General features: G+C 57.9%; 1 protein-coding gene across 1 annotated transcript in view; it reads right to left on the bottom strand.

The window, feature by feature from the left end:
- Positions 1-3,379: 3,379 nt before the first annotated feature.
- EPHA8 (EPH receptor A8) overlaps positions 3,380-23,147 on the bottom strand; it is a 33,690-nt gene continuing 13,922 nt past the window's right edge. Inside the window, exons 4-17 of the mRNA XM_070379290.1 lie at positions 16,766-16,921; positions 14,270-14,605; positions 11,155-11,279; positions 10,915-11,077; positions 9,525-9,618; positions 8,072-8,139; positions 7,013-7,177; positions 6,629-6,814; positions 6,252-6,313; positions 5,480-5,689; positions 4,347-4,496; positions 4,069-4,259; positions 3,627-3,800; positions 3,380-3,494 (exon numbers count right to left, since the gene is read on the bottom strand). Of these exons, the coding sequence (XP_070235391.1) occupies positions 3,380-3,494; positions 3,627-3,800; positions 4,069-4,259; positions 4,347-4,496; positions 5,480-5,689; positions 6,252-6,313; positions 6,629-6,814; positions 7,013-7,177; positions 8,072-8,139; positions 9,525-9,618; positions 10,915-11,077; positions 11,155-11,279; positions 14,270-14,605; positions 16,766-16,921 (2,195 nt within the window). The remainder of the gene's footprint in view (positions 3,495-3,626; positions 3,801-4,068; positions 4,260-4,346; positions 4,497-5,479; positions 5,690-6,251; positions 6,314-6,628; positions 6,815-7,012; positions 7,178-8,071; positions 8,140-9,524; positions 9,619-10,914; positions 11,078-11,154; positions 11,280-14,269; positions 14,606-16,765; positions 16,922-23,147) is intronic.

Raw genomic sequence — 23,147 nt, 5'->3', positions numbered from 1 at the left:
TTCCTCTTCTTTCTTCTTCAAAATTGCCTTAGCTATTCTGGGTTCTTTATTATTCCATATGCATTTTGGGATGACCTTGTCAAGCTGCAGAGAAAACCTCATTTCAAATCTTATTGGGTATAAAATGTATAGATTAAATTGGAGTCTACTGGCCAACTTGATAATAGGGAATCTTCTCACCATGAGCACAGTTTGTTTCTCCCATGGCTGTTATTCTTTCTCTCCTCTGTGTCCCACCCTTGCACAGGGGGCTGCCTGGGAAATGACTCTCCAAACCCTTCTCATCCTCCAATGCCCAGGTGAACACTCCCTCCTCCAGGAAGTCCTTGATGATAGCCCTGGCCCTCCAGGCTTGGTCGCCCTCTCTCTCTTTCTCCTTTGACATCCTCTAAACCTGCTGTGTGTACCATTTTCTGGACATAGCCTCCTGGATCTGATCGAGGGAACCATTTTTGGGCTCTCTGTACCTCCACCTGCTCTCAGCTTCTGAACAGAAGGGGCTGCATGTCCATCTTTGTATCCCCAATGGCACCCAGTCCATGGTGGGTGCTCAGTAGGCTCTGATGGTTGGTCCTTAGAGAAGACAGGTGTGTAGTAACACACTCTTCCTCACAGGAAACTGCTGGTTCCATGGGGCAGAGCCTGGAGCAGAGCTTGTGGTTTTAGAGGGATACACATCTGGCTTGAGATCAAACAGCTCTGGCTTACGTGAGGGTTCTGCCATATGGGACACTGGCCTGTCTGAGAAGGATTGTTAGTGAGACTGTAGGGAACACACTACATGGGTTTCCTCTCTGGTCCTCCTTTCCCAAGTTGGAGGAGGGGCAGGAATGAAGACCCTTCCCTCAGCTGGAGAGGTAGCTGGAGATCACTTATTTGCTCACCAACAAGCCCCCGGGGGTATTTTCCCCAGATGTCTGAGCCACTGACTCAATGGACACAGCTGGGCTCTGCTCTGTCTCAGGCCACCAGCCTGTCTCCTGCCACTCTTTCCTCTCTCGGGGAGCAGAGGCGTGTCCTAAGCCCCTGATATAACTACGGAAGCTGCCTGCATCCTGTCTTCCCTTCCCTGCCCTATAGCACCCAGGTGTCTCAATGGACTCCCTGTTCCCAGGGCAGCTGTTTGCATGAGAAGACCTTTCCTCACACAGTCCTCCTCCAGGGGAGTCCCCAAGAGAACGCGAGGTCAGGGCAATCAAGCTCCAGGGTTAAGCGCCATCTGCAGTTCACAGAAGAGAGAATTAGGGATGCTTCCTAGCAGAGGATGCGCTTCGGAGTTGGACAAACCTGGGTTTCAATTCAGACTCCCATAAACTTGACTTTAGGCAAGTTGACTTCTGTATAACTCAGCCTCCTCTAATAACAAAATGGGCACATGAATCCTACCTCCTAGGATAGATGAAGACCAGAGAGGGGGGGAAATGTATGGGATTCGTGCAGTAGGTGCACAGCATAAGGCTGCTCCTTCCTTCCCAGGAGAGGTCAGAGTTGTGGGGATGGAAAGAAACGGGAGACACAGGCAAAGATGAGGCAGAATTTATTCTCCTTGTGGGCGAGTACAAGGTTCAGGATGGAGCCCACAGAGAGGCAGGTCCCTGGGGTGCCCCACGCTATGGGCAGGGGCCACACTTTTCCAAGTGCCAGGCCCACTGTGTGCCCCCGGCCATGAGGATCCAGAGTCCAGGAACTGGGCGAGAGTGGAATGGTGGGAGGAAGACAGGGTCCTCCCCGGATCGTGTCCTGACCACGTTTCCGACTTCCATAGGAAGGAAGAACAGCTCGGCGATATAGTAATATAATATATAGAGGTGTAGAGAGCTGGCCGCGGCACCTGGGCGGGGCTGAGGCTCCCCAAATTATTGCAGGAGGGAGAGGGGGCTCAGTGCTGGCGTCTCCGCGGGACAGCTGTGCTGGCTACGGGGAGGGCTGGGCGGGGTGGGGTGGGGCTGGGCTCGTCCCTCCCTGGGGGCTGGCAGGGCTCACCGAGTATCCTGCTTGGTGGGGTTCCGTGGGCCCTGCCAGCTTCCCCTGGGATGGGGCTTTCTCACCCTGGGTGTTTTTATGTGCTTTGAAGACCATTTTTGCATTGTCAGGAGTGAGGAAAAAAAATATTCTGACATGGTAGAAAAAAGATATTTACATACCCTGGTGGGCCGCAAGGGGGAAGGTCAACTGAGTCGGTAGGGGCGGGGGGGTGGGGTGGGGGCTTCCCAAGTCCCTCCCACCCACATCCGTCTGTGTGGGAGGATTTGGGGGAAAGAGCCCCTGGCTGAGGCGCAGCTCTGAAACTCTGAAGCTGCCGTGTGACCTTGGACAAGGCACACACTCCCTTGGTCTGCCCAGAAGGTGAAGGAGGGGTGGACTTGGGGCTGAAAACCTAGGATCTTATGGTCCTTGATCCTAGGCATGGGTCCGGGGGGCAGGGCTGGGGGAGCGCAGGCCAGGGCTGGGCAGTGACGTTGGCAGAGGCCCTTCCAAGTGAGAAGCCCTGGGCTGTGGAGGGGTACCAAAGACTAGGGGGAAGGTGGTGGCCCCTGGCCCCTGGCCAGGTAGCCAAGTTCAGCTGAGGGCATCGCGTGAGCGCCCTGGTGATGCCTGCACAGAAAGGGGCCAGGGAGGCTGGCCGGGAACCCTGTTTTCCTGTTGAAGCAGTGATGGGAGCCAGGTGGGGGAAGCAGGTGACCCCCGCCCCTACCAGCTAGAGGGAGGGCTCAGACCTGAGATAGAGCCGGGGGTGGGCCCACCCGGGCGGAGAACTAGGGTGGGCCTGGTGCTGGTGAGGTTTGGAAGTAGCCCCTAACTCCAGCCTCCAGGTGTGCGGGAGGGGCTGAGCCTCTCCCCAGACCCTGTGGGTGCTGGGACCCGGGCCCACATTCGAGGGGCAGTGTCACACCGAGCTCCTCGCTCACACATCCTCACGCTTGTGACACGCTATCCACAGTCACACACACACACGCGCCCCCAGCCTTAACGAATAAGCACAGTCACCAGAACTTGCACACATCCATGGGGGACCTGAAAGATGGGCACACACACACACACACACATGATCACACATGTTCACCAGGGCTCCCACGACCTCGTGAGAAGGTGAGTGCGCGCACACACACACTTGCACGCACACGGAGGCAGGTGAGCGACATCTCAGGGGCCTTGACGCTCCAGCTTCTGGGAAAGAGAAGACCCTCTGCCCTCTGCTGGGCGCCAAATCCCCTTCCCAGGTGGCCTGACCCCGGATAAGTCCGGGTCTTGCGGCGGCATCCTCGGTCTCCCTGGCACCTGAGCGGAAGGCAGCTGAGGTGGAAGGGCAGAGGCCTGGGACCGCCCACCTCGCGAGTCCTCCGACGGCGGCAGACGGGGCCCCAGGGCTGAGTTTAGGTCAGAGGTGCCGGCGGGGCCCCTGGGTGCTGGTCAGCTGGGCCCTCATGGTCTGGATGCTGCCCAGGATCTTCTTCTGGTGGCCCATGAGGGTGATGCCCAGGGCACGCACGTCCCTGGAAAGGAAGGCGGTGCTGACCTGGGAGGCTGGGACCCCTCCCGGGAGCTGCCGTGCTCAACGGCTCCGCCTCTGACCCCGCCCCCTGCCCTCTGCCCTCCTCCGGTCCCAGTAGGCCCACCACACTCACTGAGCGTTCATACGGAGCACCATGCCCAGGGAGGAGTAACCCCCGGCAGCGAAGTGGTCCCGGTAGCGGCCCATGCGGATGGAGTCCAGCCAGTCTCCCACGGTGAGGCCCCCGCTGCCACCCCCGCCCCCTCGGAGGTCAAAGCAGCTCCGGGCAAAGGCGGGGGGTGGACACCTGAGGCACAGGGGCCCTAGGTAAGGCTCCTGCCAGAGACACTGGCAGACTGGAGACACTGGCACCCGCCACCGTCAGGTTCGGCAGCAGCTAAGGGGTTTACCGGGGCTTGGAAGGAGAGGGGTGAACAGGGGTCAGGGGCCCAGACTGGGTCTGGTCCAGGGGTCCAGGCTGAGCGGTCCCGAGGCCTGGACGAAGCCGGGGCCTTGTTCAGGGCAAGCGGGGAGGGCAGCCGGGCTTGGGCGGGGCTGGGGTGGGTGCCAGGCACCTGTGCACGGTGGCTGTGGCCCTGAGACTCTCAGGGCTGTGGATGAGCGAATCCAGGACACTGACGATCTGTGAGAAGCGAGGCCGCTGGGTGCGGTCTTTGTGCCAGCAGTCAAGCATGAGCTGGTGTAGCGCGTGGGGGCAGCCCATGGGCGCAGGCAGGCGGTAGCCCTCCTCCACGGAGCTGATGACCTGCGGGGGAACACGGCGCTGGGCTGGAGCGGCCCTCTTGCCCCCAGGCCCCAGAACGCCACTGCCCAGCCAGGCTCCGGCACTCACGTCCCGGTTGGTCATGTTCCAGTAGGGCCGCTCCCCGTAGGCCAGCACCTCCCACATGACCACCCCGAAACTCCACACGTCGCTGGCCGAGGAGAAGGTCCGGAAGGCGATGGCCTCGGGGGCCGTCCAGCGAATGGGGATCTTGCCTCCCTGTGACGGACACACGCGTGTTGAGAACACCTCCCCAGCCTGACCGGGAGCTGAGAGCAGGGGTCCGGGCTGGGCAACTTGCAGGCTGGTTGGAGAGACACGGCCTCCATGACCTTCCACGATCACCTGTTCTGATGTGGGGGGGACCTGCACACGGAGCAGGAGTGGAGACTGAACGAGAGACAGTGGGTGGTGGGCTCAGCACCCAGGAGATGGTCAGTAAGAGCTGGTCAACAGGTTGCCTCAACAGGTTGAGGCAAAGAACTGACTCATAGGAAAAGAACCTGATGCTGGGAAAGACTGAAGGCGGGAGGAGAAGGGGACAACAGGAGGAGATGGTTGGATGGCATCACCGACTCGATGGACACGAGTTTGAGTAAACTCTGGGAGTTGGTGATACACAGGGAGGCCTGGTGTGCTGCAGTCCATGGGGTCACAAAGAGTCAGACGCGACTGAGTGACTGAACTGAACTGAACTGAACTGATGCCTGAACAAGTATGAAGCTCAGACAACGTGGTCTAGCAGGTTTCCAGCTCCCCTTATCCCCCTTCCTTTTTTTGGTTACAAAATCCTTTCTCTAAGTGAAACCTCAGTAGGTGAGACCCTAAGGGCCTCTGATTGATTGACCCTCTGATTGAGGCAGACCTCTGCACTTAAGGCCCCTTTCAAGAAGGGCCTTTCAAGAAGCCCAAATCCCCATAGAATACATTGTGAAAATGCTGGGGGGTTTTAGCCAAACTTTAGAGACAGATGCAGAGTAGATGTGTAATTCAGAGAGAAGCCAACTCTCCCCAAATCTCCCGGTGAGGGGCCGTGGGGACCAGCCCTGGTGTCTCCCCAGTGGCACAAAGGTGGGAAAGCTTGCACCCATTTGACAGAGGGGCAAACAGAGGTGCAGAGAAGAGACAGGACTTGCCCCAGGCTGGAGGCAACCCTGAAATTTCCAACCTCCCTAACGACACGCGGGGCGTGGGCTACGCACCGTGGTGGTATAGGCAGCATCAGGGTCATCCTCCAGCACCCGGGAGAGCCCGAAGTCAGACACCTTGCAGACCAGGTTGCCATCAACCAGGACGTTGCGAGCGGCCAGGTCGCGGTGGACATAGCCCAAGTCTGAGAGGTAGCGCATGCCGGCGCCCACGCCTCTGAGCATGCCCACCAGCTGCACGATGGTGAACTGGCCGTCGTGCGTCTGCAGAGGGATGCGGCGCGGGCTTCAGGAAGGCTCCTTGAAGTTCACAAAGGGCCTCCCTGCTTAGGAAGCATGCTAGTGTCGAAGGCTTGTTCTCACGTCTCGTTTACCCTCACTGCAACCCTGAGAGGTAGGTAGGTAGGTGGGGTGTGAAGACTGGTCATCCACTTTGCCCAAGGGGAGAGGGAGACCCAGAGAGGTGTGGCCCTGTCTCTGACCACCCAACAGACACATGGCCCGGCAAAGGCTGGGAATCTCGGGGTTTCTGGCCCGCACCTCATGCCTCCCAGCTGGGTGGGGCCCTGGGAACCCACAGAGCCACTGCTCTTAGCCTGTGTGCAGGAGAGGGCGGCAGGACCCACAGCAGAGGGGCTTTCACGTGATGGGGGCTGAAAGGCACTTGGATGGACTGACCTGCTCCACGCCTAGCTCCCCCTTCCCCAAGTCTGTTAGGTCTAAGCTCTGGGGACGAGGGGGTATTTGGAGGCCTCACACGATCTCCCATCACCCAGACTGAACTTCCCTCTCCCGGCCCATGTGGAAAACAGAGTGGGGCACGCACCCTCAGGAATGCATCCAGAGACCCGTTCTCCATGTACTCAGTCACGATCATTGCCAGACGGCCTGGGGGGTGGGGCGGGGTGTAACAGGGAGGAAGTGGTTCTTGGTAGGGGATCAGGGCTGCAGGGCCGTGACCCCATGAACATGCCACCCCCTGCCCCACTATGAGCTGCCATGAGCTGGGCCAGCACCATGGGGCCCAGGGAATGTAGGGTTTCCACTAGGGTCCTGGGCTCTGGGTTCCCTTCCCTGCCAAGTCATCCAGGGACCTGAACCAGGGGGACAGGGCAGGGCAGGGTGGTAGATGGATGGACCCAGAGCCCTGACCCCAGCAGGAGGGGCTCTGAAGGCTGAGGCTGTTTTCCGCCTGGCACCTACCGCGGGTGACGACACCTTCAAGGCGGATGATATTGGGGTGGTCAAACTGACCCATGATGGACGCCTCACTCAGAAAGTCCCGCCGCTGTCTCTCCGTGTAGCCGGCTTTGAGGGCCTTGATGGCCACGGGCACGTCCCGCTGCCCCGGCATCCGCAGCCGCCCGTAGCAGACTTCCCCGGACTCGCCTGTGGACCCAAGCAGGGCAGGCAGGGGGCAGATGGTGGGACCTTCCCCTCCTCCACCTGAACTCTGCACTTGACCCGTCTTGCACACCCACGTGCCTGGCCATGCCTGGCATCTTGGCGCCCTGCTCCCTCTGCCCGGCGTGCCCTTCTCCCAGGCACCTCCAGGACGTCCCCACATGCCCAAGCCCTGCAGCTCACCAGAGCCGATGATTTTCTCGATGTGGATCCGAGACGCCTCGATCTCTCGGGTGAAACCACGGCCCGTCCGGCCCGGCTCCTCGTAGGTGTGGGGTTCTGTATAGAACTTGGGCTCTGGAATCTTCCCTGGAGGGTGGTGCAGGGGCAGGAAGACCGGTGGAGGTGCTGAGGGGCCAGGAGAGAAGGGCCATCACTGGGGTCCCTGAGGACGTTCCCTCCCAGCCCTTCCCTGAGTCTGGGAAGGGTCTGAGGGTGGGGTGAGAAGCATCTTCAGGAATCTCAGGATGTGGGGGGCAAACAGCAGGCATCTAGTAAGTGCTTGCCAAGTGAAAACGGGGTCTCTGTGGAATGGCTCTGAGGTCTCTAGGGGATCTGGGGATTTCTAGTGCATTCTGTATGTCCGACATATTTCTGGGCTCACTTTCAGGGTCCTTAAGAGCCTTTTCAATTGGTCAAACTAACCCAAGGTCCTTATGAAGATCTTTCTCATTCCTAGGGTAGGAGTGTGACCAAGAGTGGTTTCACCACAGTACCGACTTAGGTAGATGGAAAGTGGTTCTCTAAAAGACTGGGTTAAGAAGGATTCTGAGGACACATTCAGGCTCCATGGGAATCAGAACCATGATTGATTCTACCATGGGCAAAGAAGTGGAGTGTTGAGGTAGGTATCTTCATATTTGCCTTGTTTTCTGAGGTCTCTGCAGGATCCTGAAAAAGTTCTCTGTAGCAAGGGTTCTTGTCCACGAGTATATGACCAACCCCCCCGCCCCCGCCAAAAAAAAAAAAAACCTGTGTGTGAACATGTGTGTGAGTGCAGAAATCTGTGCAGTTCTCTGAGAAGATCTCTAGAATCCTCTGCAAACGCAACAAAGTGGAACCGCAGCATGCCCCTGGGGGCTGGGGGCTGGGGGCTGTGGAACATGCTGCTGTCTCTCTCTCCGGGGCTCCAGTCTCTTCTGCGAGCACTTTTCCCTTCCCTCCTTTTCTCAGCCCCAGCCCAGCACTGACTCCTGCTCTGATCGCCCCTCTCCCCTCTGGACCTGGGGCTCCTGCACTCACCCTGCCCGTTCTGATAATGCATCTTCTCCTCGTCCGAGTGCTGGAAGGCCTTGCTGTAGCCGCAATGCCTGTGGAGGAGGACGGTCCTCAGCTTCAGCCCTGACCCCCATCAGCGACACGTGCGAATTCCCCCTTTCTTTCCCTCATCCCCTTTCAAGTCAGCTCCAGCCACCCCAGCCACTGCCCTTGGGACATCCTTGACATTCACAAACACGGCATGGGACTTCGCTGGTGGTCCAGGGGTTATGAATCAGCCTTGGAACATAGGGGACGCGGGTTCAATCCCTGATCAGGGAACTGAAGTCCCACATGCTGCAGAGCACCTAAGCCCATATGCCACAACTAGAGAGTCTGTGCACCGCAACACAAGATCCCGCATGCCTCAACTAAACCCAACGCAGCCAAATAAATAAACATTTTAAAAATACTTCGTAAAAAAACACTGTATAGTTTACACAGTTGAGTCCACTCAGCCTTCGCGGCAAAATCTATGGTATTCCTGGCTCAATTTTACACAAAAGCACTCCCGGCAGAGGGTCTGGGAGACGAGGCTTCTGATGCCAACTCTGCCACGTGACCTCAGCAAGCCCCTTCCCTCCCCTGGGCCTCAGTTTCTCCGTCTATGGATGATCTTTCCAATTCTCGCTGAGCAGGATCCGAAGCCCACCCCGCCTCCCTCTGGAACCGAGTGGAGAGTGACTAAGAGCCTGGTCTTCAGTTTTCTAACAGATCTGTGTTCTGACACCTATTTAGCTGAAGTGGCCTCACCTCTCTGATCCCCCGTTTACTCCCTGCAGAACGAGGTCAGAATCTATACATCCCTGGGGCACCGTTAGGATTGAATGAGATGGAGGGGGTCACGCTGCAGGGAGACCCAGTGGGACTGGCTGGTGGGCGGACATGGCATGAGGGAACGAGAACCAAGGATAATGGCTAGGTTTGGGGCTTGTCACGCCACGAACAGTGGTGCCACATTCTGAGACCGGGCTTGGGGAGGGGCTGGTCTGGGGGTGCTGTGTGTCCGAAACACATTCGAGTAGAGGTGGGAGCGGGCAGCTGGACCTCAGGGGAGAGGCCTGTGCGGATGCCACGCTTGGGGGGATGTCAGCGTGAAGGTGGAATTCAAAGCCGCGGACCCTGATAAGGTCACTGAGGAAAGGTGCAGGGTAAGCGGGTGAGAGAGGAGGATCTGGATGGGCCGGGGCCCTCCAGCTTTTGGAAGTTGGTTAAAGAGCTGGAGATGCAGAAAGACAAGGCTGGACAGGTGGATGGAAAACAGGAGGTGGGCCTGAGCATGGAAGGCGGGAGGGAAAAGTGTGCCAGGAAGGAGGGAAAGAACAGGTCTATCCACAAGGGAGGCCCGCCCCAAGCACAAAGCGTCACTGGCTCGGCGGGGGCTGGAGATAGGCGGAGACACAGGAGCTCAGGGTGGCCGGGGCCCAGGACCACCCACCTCTTCTTGCAAATGAGCAGGAGGAGAAGCACAACCAGGCCAGTGATGAGGGTCAAGCAGATCCAGACGATGGTCCGGGTGTCATAGCGGGGCCCTGTGTGGGGAAAGCAGGGTCGTGGGGGCGGTGTTGCCTAACGTCTTACCCCTGGCCTCAGAGGTCTGGCAGCCTTCCTGGGGCCCAGTGGCAGCCTCCTCAGCTCTGAGAGTCGGGGCACAGGTTGCACCTGCCCCGACCCGACCCTCTACAACCTGCCGCTTCAATATCCTGCTTCCCAACCTGGTGCCACCACTTCCTGGGACGGTGCGATCCGGGCAGAGTCACTAGACTTCTGAGCCTCAGCTTTCTCACCGATGAGTCCAAAACCACCTGCCCTGCCTGTTACTGTAAATGACGAAGCTGGGTGTACAGTGCATTCTGGCCAATTAACCCACAGCTTCTCCAGGGAGATCCCAGCATTACTGTGAGTTGTCAGACCGGAAAACTGAGGCCCAGAGAACTCAAGGAACTTGCTCAAGGACACACAGCGTGGAGTCAGGCAGGATTCCTGCTTGGATGGTGCCAACGTGGTGTCAAACCTAAAAGCACTTGAGACACACAAGTTCCAGGGCATGCCAGGCAAGCGGCAGGGCGTCAACTCAGTCTTGGAAACCCGCGGTCCTAACACTGCCCCCTGGAGGGTGCTGAGCACAGGAGAAGACCCCAGTTGGCTGGAGATGTGGGGGGGGTGGGGGGGTTGGGGGGGGTGGGGGGGAGGGCGGTGAGCAGAAGATTCCCAGGCTTGAATGTGCGCTGGAATCACCCCCAAGGGTTTTGATCCAACCAAAATTTCTGGGGCTCCAGTCCCAGGGTTTCTGATTGCAAAGATGTGGGGTGGGGCCTGAGAATGGGCATTTCTGACACTTCCCAGGGGCTGCAGTGACTGCGGGTCCTGGACGATGCTGTGGGAACCGCTGTTCTGGAGGCGGGGGGTGGAGGGGGAACGATACTGGGGAAGGAGCACAGAGCCTGTCCCCAGGCTGATCAGATTCAAGTCTTGCTCTGCTGGGTCACCTTGGGTAATCTGTTTGACTGCTCTGACGCTCATGTTCCTCGCCTGAAAAATGGGGAGGTGGACACTGCCAACTCCCTAGAGGGTCTCAGGGTCATCCTGTCAGCAAGGAGCACCAGGATCCTGCCAGTCATACTGATGCTCGGGAAAAGCCCGCAGATGATGGGCTGTTATGAGCTCTGTCACCCGGCATGTGTAACCTCCCTTCTCTGAGCCTCAGTTCTTTTTCCACCTATGAACATGGCAATCGCTTCCCACACCGCCCCAGCGCCTACTAGCTCCTTTCCTCTGACCGCCACGACCCTGGCCCCGCGCCCTTGCCCCTCACTCCCTACACTCACGGGGTTTCCCGGTCTCCACCTCCATGGCCTGGCTGAAGCGGCCGCAGCCGGCCGAGGTGCGAGCTCGGACCTGGAACACGTAGCGGGTGCCCGGCTTGAGGCCCGAGACAGTGGCCCTGGTGGTGACCGCCTTGAGGGTGGAGTAGCTCTGCATCTCCTTGTCCTGCCCGTGGGAGGGGGGCGGTCAGCCTCGGTCCCCCGCCTGCCGCCCTCCCCTGCTCCCGTCCCCGTGGGTGGTACCTTCTCGTAGTACTTGATCTCGTACTCCAGGATGATGCCGTTGGGCTGTTCTGGCTCCTGCCACAGCAGCGAGACGCTGGTCTGCCCCGCTCGCTCCTGGCGAATCACCACCACCTGAGACGGGGCTGGGGTGCAGAGGATGGGGGAGGGGGGCTCGGTTAGATCAGATGGATAGATGGGTGATGCTGAGGACTGGCCTGTGTGTCCCTTGCCCAGGCACGGCCCCGGGATGCTAGCTGGGACCACACTCACCCTGCCAAGTGTCCTGCCGCTGCCCCAGGAAAACCAGTCCCCTCTGCTCCTCCTGGCAAATAACTGCCAGGTAGCCTGGTCAGTTACACAGGGTCAGCGCAGCCTGGCTCCCATCTAGGATGCTGGGCTGGGCTGGACCCACATGAGGCCTGACCACCCCAACTTCCACCGCCTCCTCCCTGGCCAAGCCGGGAGGAAGTTTGCCAGACCCCGGCCAGCCCTCCCGAGCAGCGCTTCCCATCTGCCCTGACGTCTGTGTTGCCACGTTGCCCGCCCCTGCCCAGGGCCTCGGGGGGTGTGCGGCAGGACCTCAGGACTGCTCAGAGAAGGAGGAAGAAAAGGAGAAGGGAGGGAGAGTCAAAGGAATGGGCACCCTCACTGCCTGGGTTTGGAGGGCGTGAGTGGGGTGGCGCTGGCTACTTAGAGAAGGGACATGAGCTGACCTGCTGCCCATGTAAGCTCAAGTACCCTGGCTGCCACACTAGATCACCCTTTCACCCCCTGGCTCATTCCCTCATCCTCCCACGTCATCCCCACCTCCTGCACTCTGGGCAAATGCCTCTGACATGAGCCTGATGGGAATGTCATATGTCAACCCGGCCATAGCCAAATGGAGGGGACTGCTCTCGGAGCTGTAACCTCGTCCCCCCTGCCCCCTCTGGCCACAGCCTTCCTGTTTCCTCGCTGCTCACCCTCCAAAGGCTGGAAGACCCCTGAAAAGAAGTCCTCACCCAGGGGAGATGGGGCTGGGTGAGTAGGAAAGAGAGGAGGGTCCTGGATCAGTTGGGGGTCCTCTAGCTTTTGGAAGTTGTTAGAGAAGAGTTGTTGGCCATGAAATTAAAAGACACTTGCTCCTTGAAAGAAAAGCTATGACCAAACTAGATAATATATTAAAAAGCAGAGACATTACTTTGCCAGCAAAGGTCCATCTAGACAAAGCTATGGTTTTTCCAGTGGTCATGTATGGATGTGACTGTTGGACTATGAAGAAAGCTGAGCACCGAAGAATTGATGCTTTTGAACTGTGATGTTGGAGGAGGCTCTTGACAGTCCCTTGGACTATAAGGAGATCCAACCAGTCCATCCTAAAGGAGATCAGTCCTGAATGTTCATTGGAAGGACTGATGCCGAAGTTGAAACTCCAATACTTTGGCCACCTAATGGGGAGAACTGACTCATTGGAAAAGACCCTGATGCTGGGAAAGATTGAAGGTGGGAGGAGAAGGGGACGACAGAGGATGAGATGGTTGGGTGGCATCACCAACTCAATGGATGTGAGTTTGAGTAAGCTCCGGGAGTTGATGATGGACAGGGAAGCCTGGCGTGCTGCAGGCCATGGGGTCGCAAAGAGTCAGACACAACTGAGCAACTGAACTGAACTGAACTGAGAAAAGAGGGGCTGGCAGAGACGGAGAACAGGCCAGACAGGTGGATGGAAAGTGGGGGGTGGGCCTGGGCATGGAAAGCAAGAGAGCAGGGGAGGGAGTGCCCACTGCAAGCTGAATTTCTAGGGACGGGCGGGCAAAGGCGTCCAACTGGAAGTGCCCAAAGGTGTCCGCGGAGGAGAGGACACAGGTGTGTGAGCATGACAGTTCTTTTCAGGAAGCTTCCACGTGAAAAGAAGTAGTCTGGTGGCTGGAAGGGTGTTTGGGTTCTTGGGAGGCTGTTCTTTTTAACAATGGAGCCCCTGAGCCGTGTGAGTAACTCCGGGTTCTCCTTCACCCCCGACTAGCTGGTCACCTGCCTCGGCCACGGGCAGGGGCAGGGCGTAATCCTCGCTGAGTCATCAGCATCGAGTGGAGAGCCTGGCATCTGATGGGTGCTCCACAGATGCCAGAGGAATGAGGGTCTCTTGGGAGGATGAAGCCTTGGCCTCTGGGAGGGAGGTGCCCTGGGCTCTGGGCTGGGAAGCTTGTTTCACCTGGGAGCAAGACAGACCTGGGTTCGAATCCTGACTTGACCACTTTTATGTGAAGACCCTGGGTGGCTCTGGGCCTCAGCATCCTCCTCGGTAACACAGTGGGAACGGAATCGCTGGGCCAGGCCTGCGTGGTGTTGGAGGACACGAAAGTGGGAGGGGTAAGGAGCCACAGGGAGCGTGCCAGGGGACTGTTAACAGGAAAGCTGCCACAGAGGGCTCTTGGGTCAGGCCGCTGCTTGACAGGCAGGACCCACCAGAATGCGGAAAGAAAGGGGCTACATTCAGCCCAATGACTGACTAGAAACAGAGAGCTAAATGGCTGTTGCCCAAACTAGTGTGGCCAAAACCATCCCAGGGACAGCAGTGGCCGCTGTTCTGGAAAACGACAATCAGAGTGACTTTATTTTTTAATGACATTTATTGAGCACGTACCATGGGCTAGGTGCTGGGCTCAGCATTTTTATTTCCTTCACTTAAGCCTCATGACAGTAATCGCGCAGGTATGATTATTCCTACTGCAGCAGGGAGGAAACAGTGGCAGGGGGGAAAGTTCTGGAACCCAGGCCTCGGATGGTCATGCTGGTCTACCTCGGGGCTTTCTGGATCGCTCCCACTTACAGGAGAGCTTCTCAGGTGGCGCCAGCGGCAAAGAACCCGCCTGCCAATGCAGGAGATGTAAGAGACATGGGTTCGATCCCTGGGTTGGGAAGATCCCCTGGAGGAGGGCACGGCAACCCATTCCAGTATTCTTGCCTGGAAAAGTGCCCACAGGGTCCCAAAGATCATGTGTTCTATTTTTCTACGGGCATGAAAAGCCTGTAGCTCAGCGTCCTGGTCAGGAGGACAGGGTTAGACAGGTGGGCACTTGCCCAAATGCAGCCTGCAGCTCTGAGGCTGTGGAGGGCGAGGGCTGGGGAACTGGGGACCAGCACCTCCGCCTACCTGCCTGGTTCGTGGTGATGTTGACCACGGCGGCCCGGCGGGGCTCGGGGCTCAGGTCGGATACGCCGTTGACCGCCTCGATCCAGAAGGAGTAGTTCATGTGGGCCAGCAGGTTGGCCACCAGGAGGCTGGCCTGCACCAGGCTGGTCTGCTGGGGCACGAAGCGGGTGCCACTCCCGCACGTCTCGCAGTGGCCCAGGGCCCACGGGCAGCGGCGGCACACGGCGTTGTAGGTGATGTCACTGCGGCCGCCCCGGTCCAGGGGAGGGGCCCACTCTAGGGTCACAGACGTCCCGTTCACGCTGGAGATCAGATTCACCGGTGCCGAGGGGGGCCCTGGGGCGTACAGAGAGACAGGCGGGCCTGGTGGGTGTTCTGGGCTGGTCTAGCTCCCCCCACCAGATCAGGGAAGAGCTGCAGATCCCTCGGGATGAGGGCACACCCACTGGATCCTCTGGAAGCTCCCCGAGGGCAGAGCTGGTATCTCTGCCCTCAGAGTAAGGAGCGCAGTGTCAGGGTCTGGGCACGGAAGCCACCCTCCCCATGCAGGACCACAGGGATACTGGGGTCTGCTTCACAGAAAGTCTGCTTCACAAACTTTTCCTCCAGAGTCGGGGAGAGGCTGCACACAGCAGTCCCCCCGGGTGAGACGCTCCAGGCACTTGCATTCCACACTCCACTCCTTAAACCCCGCCTGGACTCCATGTAAAGGACACGGAATGCCGTGGTGGAGGAGAGTGGAGCCTGTGTCCCACGAGACCCCTCCCTCCCCACCATCCCAGGGTGGCCCCCCCCGAGCTTGGTCAGCACAAGGACATTGAGGAAAGGGGTGGGGCTGAGGGCTGGGGGCTGGGGTAGGGTCCCGGGGTAGGGGTTTGAACAGAGGTGGAGGGGGGGTAATGGAGACCCCCGAGGCTCAGAATCCCAAACAGGGAATCTTGGATTTTAAGAAAACAGAATCTCAGAATCACAGAGAAACCTTCGAATCTGCAGGGTATGGAAGGCAGATGTCTAGCCTTTCACAAGCTTAACATTCCTAGAAGTGGAGGGCACTGCATCGTGGATCTGGGGAGAAATCGGAGTCCAGCCAGCTGAATGCAAGTGTCCACGAGCGAGAGCTGGGTTCACTCGGCCTGAGGAGCCCAGAGCGGTCACCATGTCCCTCGCCTTCCTCTCTGAGCCTGCAGGTGCCCCAGGGGGCAAAGGGACACAGGAGGGGAGGAACAGTGGAGGGAGGGTGTGTGTGTGTGTGCGTGTGTGTGGTATGGTGTGTGAGTATATGGTATATGAGTGTGTGTGTATGTGTACAGTATATGAGTATACTTGGGATGTGTGTGTGCACGCGCATGTGTGTGGTGTGGTGTGTGGGTGTATGGTGTATGAGTGTGAGTGTGTGCATGTATGGTATATGAGTGTGTGTGTGTGTGTGTATGTGTGGTGTGGTGTGTGGGTGTATGGTATATAAGTGTGAGTGTGTGTGTGTGTGTGTGTGCATGATATATGAGCACACCTGGCCCTCACCGGCCTCTGCAGGGGGCCTGGGGCTGAGTGGGGATGGAAGCGGGGGCAGGGGACATGGAGATCACGCTGGGGGATAAATTCTAGGGCAAAGTTCCTCAGCACCGCGTCAGGCCCCCCTCACGCCATCCCAAGAGCCCAGGGCAGGCGAAGTGGGGAGAGGCTGAGCTGGCTGCGGCTCCTCCCAGCTGGGCTGGGGGTGACAGGCCTCTCCGGGTGAGGGCAGAGACCAGGAGGCCAGTGAGGAGCTGTATCAGCAAAAACACTGACAGCCACACAGCCCTGCGGGCCTGGGGTCCGGGTCCCTCGGAGTGCCCCAGGTACGGGCATGCGCACAAGCTCTCCAGGCACACGTCTCCCTGGCTGGCCAGGTGTGTACACGCCAAGCTCACAGAGCTCCACGGGAACTCAGGAGGCCACTGCAGGTACCCAGATGCACACACATGTGTGCACTGTACACCCAGGGGGCACAAGCACTTGATCAGCTCACACTCTATGCAGGCATCTTCTGTCCCCCCCACACAATAGCAGCTCCTAGAACTCAGGAGCTCCTACCAGTGCATCAAGGTCATCATTGATGGGGGGCATCTTCTGATACTCGCCTTGTCTCAGGGGCAACCCCCTCCACACCGCTTGCCCACCCCAGCCCCCGGGACACTGGCATGACCACTGGTTCAGAAGATGCCCATGGTCACCCAGTGCTGGAAAGGAAGGAGTCCAGCTCTTGGTCTGCCCTTCAGAGCAGAGAGGACAGACCGAGGGAGGAAAGGCAAGATTTCCCTGGAGAGATGGCAAGTGACCAACGACAAGAAGCTGTGGGCCCAGAGAGGTCAAGGGCATGGTGGAAGGGTCGGAGTCACCCCCGGGCCCAGACCAACCCCTGGCCCAAGAGAGTCACCTGTCCCTGCCTCACCCGCAGAGACCTGGCTCCCTGGGGGCACAGGGTCCTGGTCTCTGGGGCCATGGGGCGGTACTCACGGGTGCAGGCGGCGGACGGTGGGTCCAGCGCCGCCCGGTAGTAGCTGAGGTCGCAGCGGCAGGCCTGGGCGGCAGGGGCCGCAGAGTGGCTGTGGGGAGGGCAGCGGGCGCAGAGCTGGTCCCCCGGGGCCGACTTGTAGAAGCCCAGCTCACAGGCTGTGGAGGAGAAGGTGGCCTCAGGTAAGCCAGCCGGGCCCCGCTGACGGGCCTCAGGGATGGGGCTCTCAGGCCCAGGGCTCCCAGGGGACAGTGGTCCAGACCTTCAGCATCACCCCTTTCCTAGCTCATCTGCAGGTGTGGGGTCTGAAGCTCAGAGGCAGCTGGTGACTTCCACAGGGCTGCACGGCAAGGCAGGGGCAGGGCAGAGGCTGGGACCCTGACACCTGAGAACAGCCCCACAGCTGGCTCAGGAAGAAACCTCTCTGAAGGCCCCTCATCTGCAACGACCCCTCCCGCCCAGGCTCCCAGGCTTTGTCCCCCTCACAGGGCACCACGAGCCTCGGGGGCAGGGGTCACAGCTAAGAATCCAAAGAAAGTGAAAGAAAGTTGAAGTCACTCAGTCGTGTCTGACTCTCTGCAACCCCATGGACTGTAGCCTACCAGGCTCCTCCATCTATGGGATTTTTCCAGGCAAGAATCCTGGAGGGGGTTGCCATTTCCTTCTCCAGGAGACCTTCCCGACCCAGGGATTGAACCCAGGTCTGCCTCATTGTAGGCAGACGCTTTACCATCTGAGCCACCAGGGAAGAATCCAAAGGGGGCCAAAAAACCCCAGGAATTGGTCCTGCGTTGGGCGGGGGGGACAAGAAAGCCAGCCAGGGAATGGGGGTGGGCGGGAAACATGGCTGGAAACGATGAGTGATGAGACCAGAGGTCCCCAGACGTGTGCAGACACAGAAGCGTCCCTAAGAAAACACGGACCCTGGGCCATCACAGTCACCGAGTTAGGAAAGCGAGGGGTGTGGCCTGGGAAGCTGTGTCTTACAAGTGCCCCAAGCGATGCCGACCGTCTGGGAATTGCGGGCTTCTGACGCTCCCAGAACCCGCGTCACCGTCGCCGTGGCTGGGACTGACGCATCTTGCATCTGACCCTCTCCGCCCTCTGCCTCACCCGCCATGAGTCTCTGCCCTGATGGCCAAGCAGCCCCCAGCCCCACTGCCCCAGCCCCAGCCCACCCCATTCCTTCTGCCCGTTTCCAGGAGAACCTCATCTACACCAGGCTCTGAGCTGGGTGCCAGAGACACAGCCTTGAACAAGGTCCGCATGGTCTCTGCCTTCAAGAAGCTGGCCTTTTTCAAGGTGGGGAAGACTCAGTAAAAGCAGCTGTGATCATTTCCAGAAGAAAATAAAAGCTGAGGATGTGGCAGACGGTAAACGGTGGGCGGAGCGACCGGCCCTGAGAACAAGTCAGCCGTACAGGGACAGCAGTTGAGCATGTTGGGGGTTCTCGAGTGACACTGCCGATCCAAACCCTCGCAGGCTCCCCATGGCCTCAACAATAAAGCCTGGCATTCAAAGCCTCCTGGAAGCCCCCGTCAGTGCCACCTCTCACACCCCCCTTTCTCAGGTCGAACTAGAGGACCAGCCAGTCTCCGTACTCCGTGCCTCAGGGCCTTTGCACATTCTGTACCCATTCTCCTCATCTCCCTGTCGAATTCTTTCAAAATTCCTTTTCACTGTGCCTTTGATGCAGCCTTTCTGGACACCTCCACACACACACAAACACATACAGACACAGACGCGACCACTCCCCTCTGTCTTTGCATCCCTGCTTAGTCTGACCACCTGCAACACTACGGCTGTGTTTTTTTCATCTGTGTATCTGACTCTCTCTCCTCGAGGGCAGATGATCTCTCTGAGTAGGGCCTTATTCATCTCAGAGTTCCTAGGGTCTGGCCCAGCCTAGAGCTGCCAACACTGGTGGGAATTTTCAAAGTGAGCTAATCCTTCCATTATCTGCTCTGAGCAGAGACAGACCCCAGGAGTTCAAGAGGACCAAATGCCACCCCGAGCGGCGGCTCCCAGCTCCACCCGTGGAACTGAATGCTTTGAAACAGGGACCACCAGGAAACACTGGGCTCTGTCTCTGCCGAGTCCTGTTTGGGAAAACTCGGGGCTTGAGAGAAGCTTCATTTGATTTGATTGTATCTCTTGATTATAATAGCTAAACTCCAGTTAATTTGGAAAATTCTACAAACTTGGGAGGAAACTTGCAATCAGGAGACATGATGATGTCCTTAAGTTGCTTCCCAGACTCAAGAGACTGTGAAGCCAGAAGGCTGGAGAGTTGGGGAGAACGTGGTTCAGTTTTGAGACCTCTTCCTGGCCTCTGGGGAGGCCCCTGACTGGGGCCAGGTGCTTGGAGTTGTGGGGGGGCTCCTAGCTGACATCTTGTGACCTTGCCTCTCTTCCTGGGAGCCCCCCAGGAGGCCCAGTGCTGGGGCACAGCCCAAGAGCGTCCTTCTGAGCCCAGGAAGCAGGCAGAGGAAACAGGCTTTACACTTCGCCAGCAAATATTTATCCTATCTGTTGGTGAGCTAAATGACGTTCTATCACACTGGAATCATCCGATCCACATCGATTAATGTCGTGGGAACCACCTGCTTATTCTGTCTCTCGTCTGCTCCTTCACCCACATTCACCGAGCTTCTGCGATGAACTGGAGACAAACAAGAGCTAACGCTGCTTTCAGGGAGCTTTCTGAGCAGTGAGGGGGCAGACCAGTCCACGTGCGGTGTGACATCTCCGTGTGACACATGGCACTGAGGAAGCGCCCCAGGACAGCCTTTGTGTTTGGAGTCCCGGACCATTCAGAGTTCAGCGGGTCTTCCGTCAAGAGCAGAAACTCAGAAGCAGGCTGCCTGCTGGGCTCCTTTGCTCATGCAGTCCTCTCCCTCCCTGAGGCTAAGTGACACTGGGCAGGTTGCTGGGCCTCAGTGTCTCCATCTGGAAAATGGGGATAAGAATAGTTCCCACCTCTGAGGGCTGTTGCGAGAATGACAGGAGTGAATACATGTGAATTCACGCCAGCACAGTGCCCGGCACTTGTTACTACCACCCTACTTAGTGGGCATGAATACAACTGTTTGGCAGAGAGGAAACAGAAGCTCGGGGGAGCTTGAGGGCCTCGCCCCAGGCTCCCAGCTGAGCCAGGATGCAAACCCGGGTTGAGAGGGAGCCTCCGGAGCCGGGGCCTTTCCCCCACCAGCCTCTCAACACCCGGCCTCGGCTTAGAGGCAGCTCCACCATCCCGCCAGTCCACGGGGGGGTGGTTCTCTCACGCTCGGCTAATACCCATATGGCTATAAAGTGTCAAGGCTAGATTAATCCGCTCAATGAAAATAAAATAATCTTTAATAAGAATACTAATCACCAGGCCTCGGGGAGCCCGGAGACCTGGAGGCAGAGCCGGGAATTAATGGCCGAGACAGATGGAGCGGCTCTGGGCTGGGGCCCGCAGACCCAGGGAGCTTCCGGCGTCTGTGGTGCCTGGTGTCGGCCGCGGGCCAGGAGGGGCTCCCACCCCTGCCGAGGGCACCTTGCCCGGGCCGCCTGTCAGGCCGGCAGCTGCCGGGGGCCCCGGCCACCTCTCTCCTCTCCCCTGCGAAGAGCTTGAGATTTGACAAATAAGGTGTCTGCCGGTGGCCGACCAAAGGAAATTAATTCTAAATCAGATTTTAAACACAGTCGGGAAGGCAAAGGAGCTCGTTGTTCATGCTGCCCCTTCGAAATGAGATGCTCTGATATTTATAGAAAGATGATTAGGGCCGCAGAGGGTGGCTTATACTCTGCGTCCAGGTGGCAGAAAGGACGGTGCTAGGGACTTGGGACTCTGGGTGGCTGCTGCGTTGCGCGATGTTCTGAGAGGCCCTTCCACTCTCTGGATTCGGGATAGGGGGGGCGCAGCCACGTGGGTGGCGGGGGGAAGGTAAGTGGGTCAGGAATTGGGTGGTGTGGGGAGTTTTCTGGTCAGGAGCTTGGGAGATTTGGGATTCAATCAATACTGCTAGCTGTGAGCTCTCGGGATGTTCACTTGGCCTCTCTGGGCCCTTTTCCCCACTGGTAAACCACACTAGCTCCGCCCGGCTCTGACGTGCTTCCGTGGGTCCCCGAGGCCTGAAGGCGGTCTCAGGAAGGCTTCTAAAAAGCCACGTGATTGGGCTGGTCCCCTCTCCTGGGCTCTACTGTCATCTCTGTAAAACCAATGGCTGCCTGGCCACGAGGGTGAGACCACCGAGACAGGAGCCTGACGGCTGTCGCCATAGCCCTGGCCACTGCTGCAGGCCTCAAGCTCTGGGTCCCTTCTCCTGTCGCTAGAAAGAAGGTGGAGGGGCACTTGGGCAGGGGAGGCCGGGACCCCCTTGCTCAGCCCTGTTTGCTCAGAGAGAACTGCCCGATGGAGAAGGCCAGGGCCCCACGGGTCTCCGGAGGTCCCTCTCAGGCTGGGTCTGGGGCTGCAGCTTTGAGGTCATCTCAAGTAGATCAGCAAAGGCACGCCCAGTCTGTGCCCAGCTCCTTTTAGGCCCCTAGCCCTCCCAGTTCGCGGGCTACCCACCAAGGAGTGGGTGGGGGTCCCTGGGCCCCCACAGGGCCGCTGGCCCCGGGCTCCCATTAGGTGAGCACCTCAGTTTTGCACCTGTGCTGCTTCTTCAAAGGAGGCCAGCAGACACTGAACACGCCCACCGACAGGGTTGAGAAACGCCTTTCCCTGTGTGATTTAAAACTGGCATCCTGTCCCCAAACCCCACTGCCTGCAGTGCACGATGAATTAGTATTTTTTTTATAAAACCTGTAATTATCTTGCAACTGGCATAATTATGTTGTATTGTGATTTAAATGTAAAAATCAAAACAGGCTGCAATTCCCTAACCCTGCTTTGGCATTACTTTATTATTTTTTATTAATGTGCCAGAAGTGTGAGGAAATGGGAGTGGCCTTGACTTCTCCCAGCTCTGGGGACGTCCGGCTGCTCAAGCGTTGGGGTTTTCACCAGGACTCCTGCCCTTGACATGCTGTGGGTCCTTGGGCAAGATGCACTTCCTCTCTGGGCTTCGCTTTCCATCTCCACCAAAAAAGGAGGCTGGAGCAGTACCTCTGAGTGAGGCCCCCACCCTGAAGTCAGGGGGACCAGTCTCCCTCGAAGGGCAAGCATGCACGCTGGACAAACAAGTGGCCTGGTGTTCTCCCTGGCTCAATCCAGGGCTGGAGACAGCTGACCTTGAGCAGGTATCCACAGGCTGGCCCACCCGACTATTACAGCTTATATAGTCCTGGTTACTAACTGTTTTAATGTTACCCCAGGGAGGTGGGAAGCAAGGCTTTGCAGAGGGCTTTATGGACAGAGGAAGCTGTTCAGGGCTCTGGAGTGAGAAAACATGGGATCAGATCCCTACTCTGCTACTTAAGTTGAGGGGACTCAGTTTTCCCCTCTGTGAGATGGGGATACAATACCTAGCTTTGAGGACTATTGTAAGGATGAGAAGCTGTGAACTCCCTGGAGACAGGGATGCCCTGTGCCTCTGTCCCCTATGCATGGATGAGTTACTGACATGATCTGTATGAAGTGCTCATTAAAGTGCCTGGCACATAGCAAACACTTGAAAACTTGTCTCTAAGAGATTTTATTATCCCCATCAGAACACGGGGATGTTGGGAACTGGGTCTAGTGGGGAATGCAGTCGGGATGGGCCAGGGAGAGGTGAAAAGCCTACACGTAGCTCAGAGCAAGATAGACCTGACTTGCTACAGGTCCACCTCTCATCAGCTCCACCTCTCATCAGCTGTGAGACCTAAGCAGGACACGATCTCTTGGGCCTCAGTTTCCCCATCTGCAAAATGGAATTATAATACCTGCCTTGCTACAATAAGCCAATGAATTGATGTCCTAGGAATCCCCTTGGAAGCTGTAAAGGCGATAGCAATGTTTGTTGCTACTGTTACCCAGCGGGAAGTTGAGAAGTACAGGGATGTCTATGAAGGAACCGGGAGAGGCTGGAGGACTGGGGAGCCTGGCAAACTAGGCCACAGAGGGTAGAACCAATCCAGAAACAGGCAAACGTCCTAGAAGATGCTTTGGAGTTGAGGGTCCAGGAGAGTGAACTTATAGCAGTCAGCAGGGTAAAAAAAGATTTAAGGGCTTCATAGACGGAACTAGTGGTAGAACCCACCTGCTAATGCAGGAGATATGAAAGACATTGGTTCGATCCCCAGGTTGGAAAGATCCCCTGGAGGAGGGCATGGCAATGCACTCCAGTATTCTTGCCTGGAGAACTCCATGGACAGAGGAGCCTGGAGGGCTAGAGTCTACAGGGTCGCAAAGAGCTGGACACAATGGAAGCGACTGAGCAGAAAGAAACCGGACAGCCCCAGGGAAGGGCCAGA

This window comes from Bos mutus, chromosome 2 (genome assembly GCF_027580195.1).
Source record: "Bos mutus isolate GX-2022 chromosome 2, NWIPB_WYAK_1.1, whole genome shotgun sequence".
Taxonomy (NCBI): domain Eukaryota; kingdom Metazoa; phylum Chordata; class Mammalia; order Artiodactyla; family Bovidae; genus Bos; species Bos mutus.
Note: the sequence above shows the minus strand (reverse complement) of the source record. Positions and strands in the feature narration are given on the sequence as shown.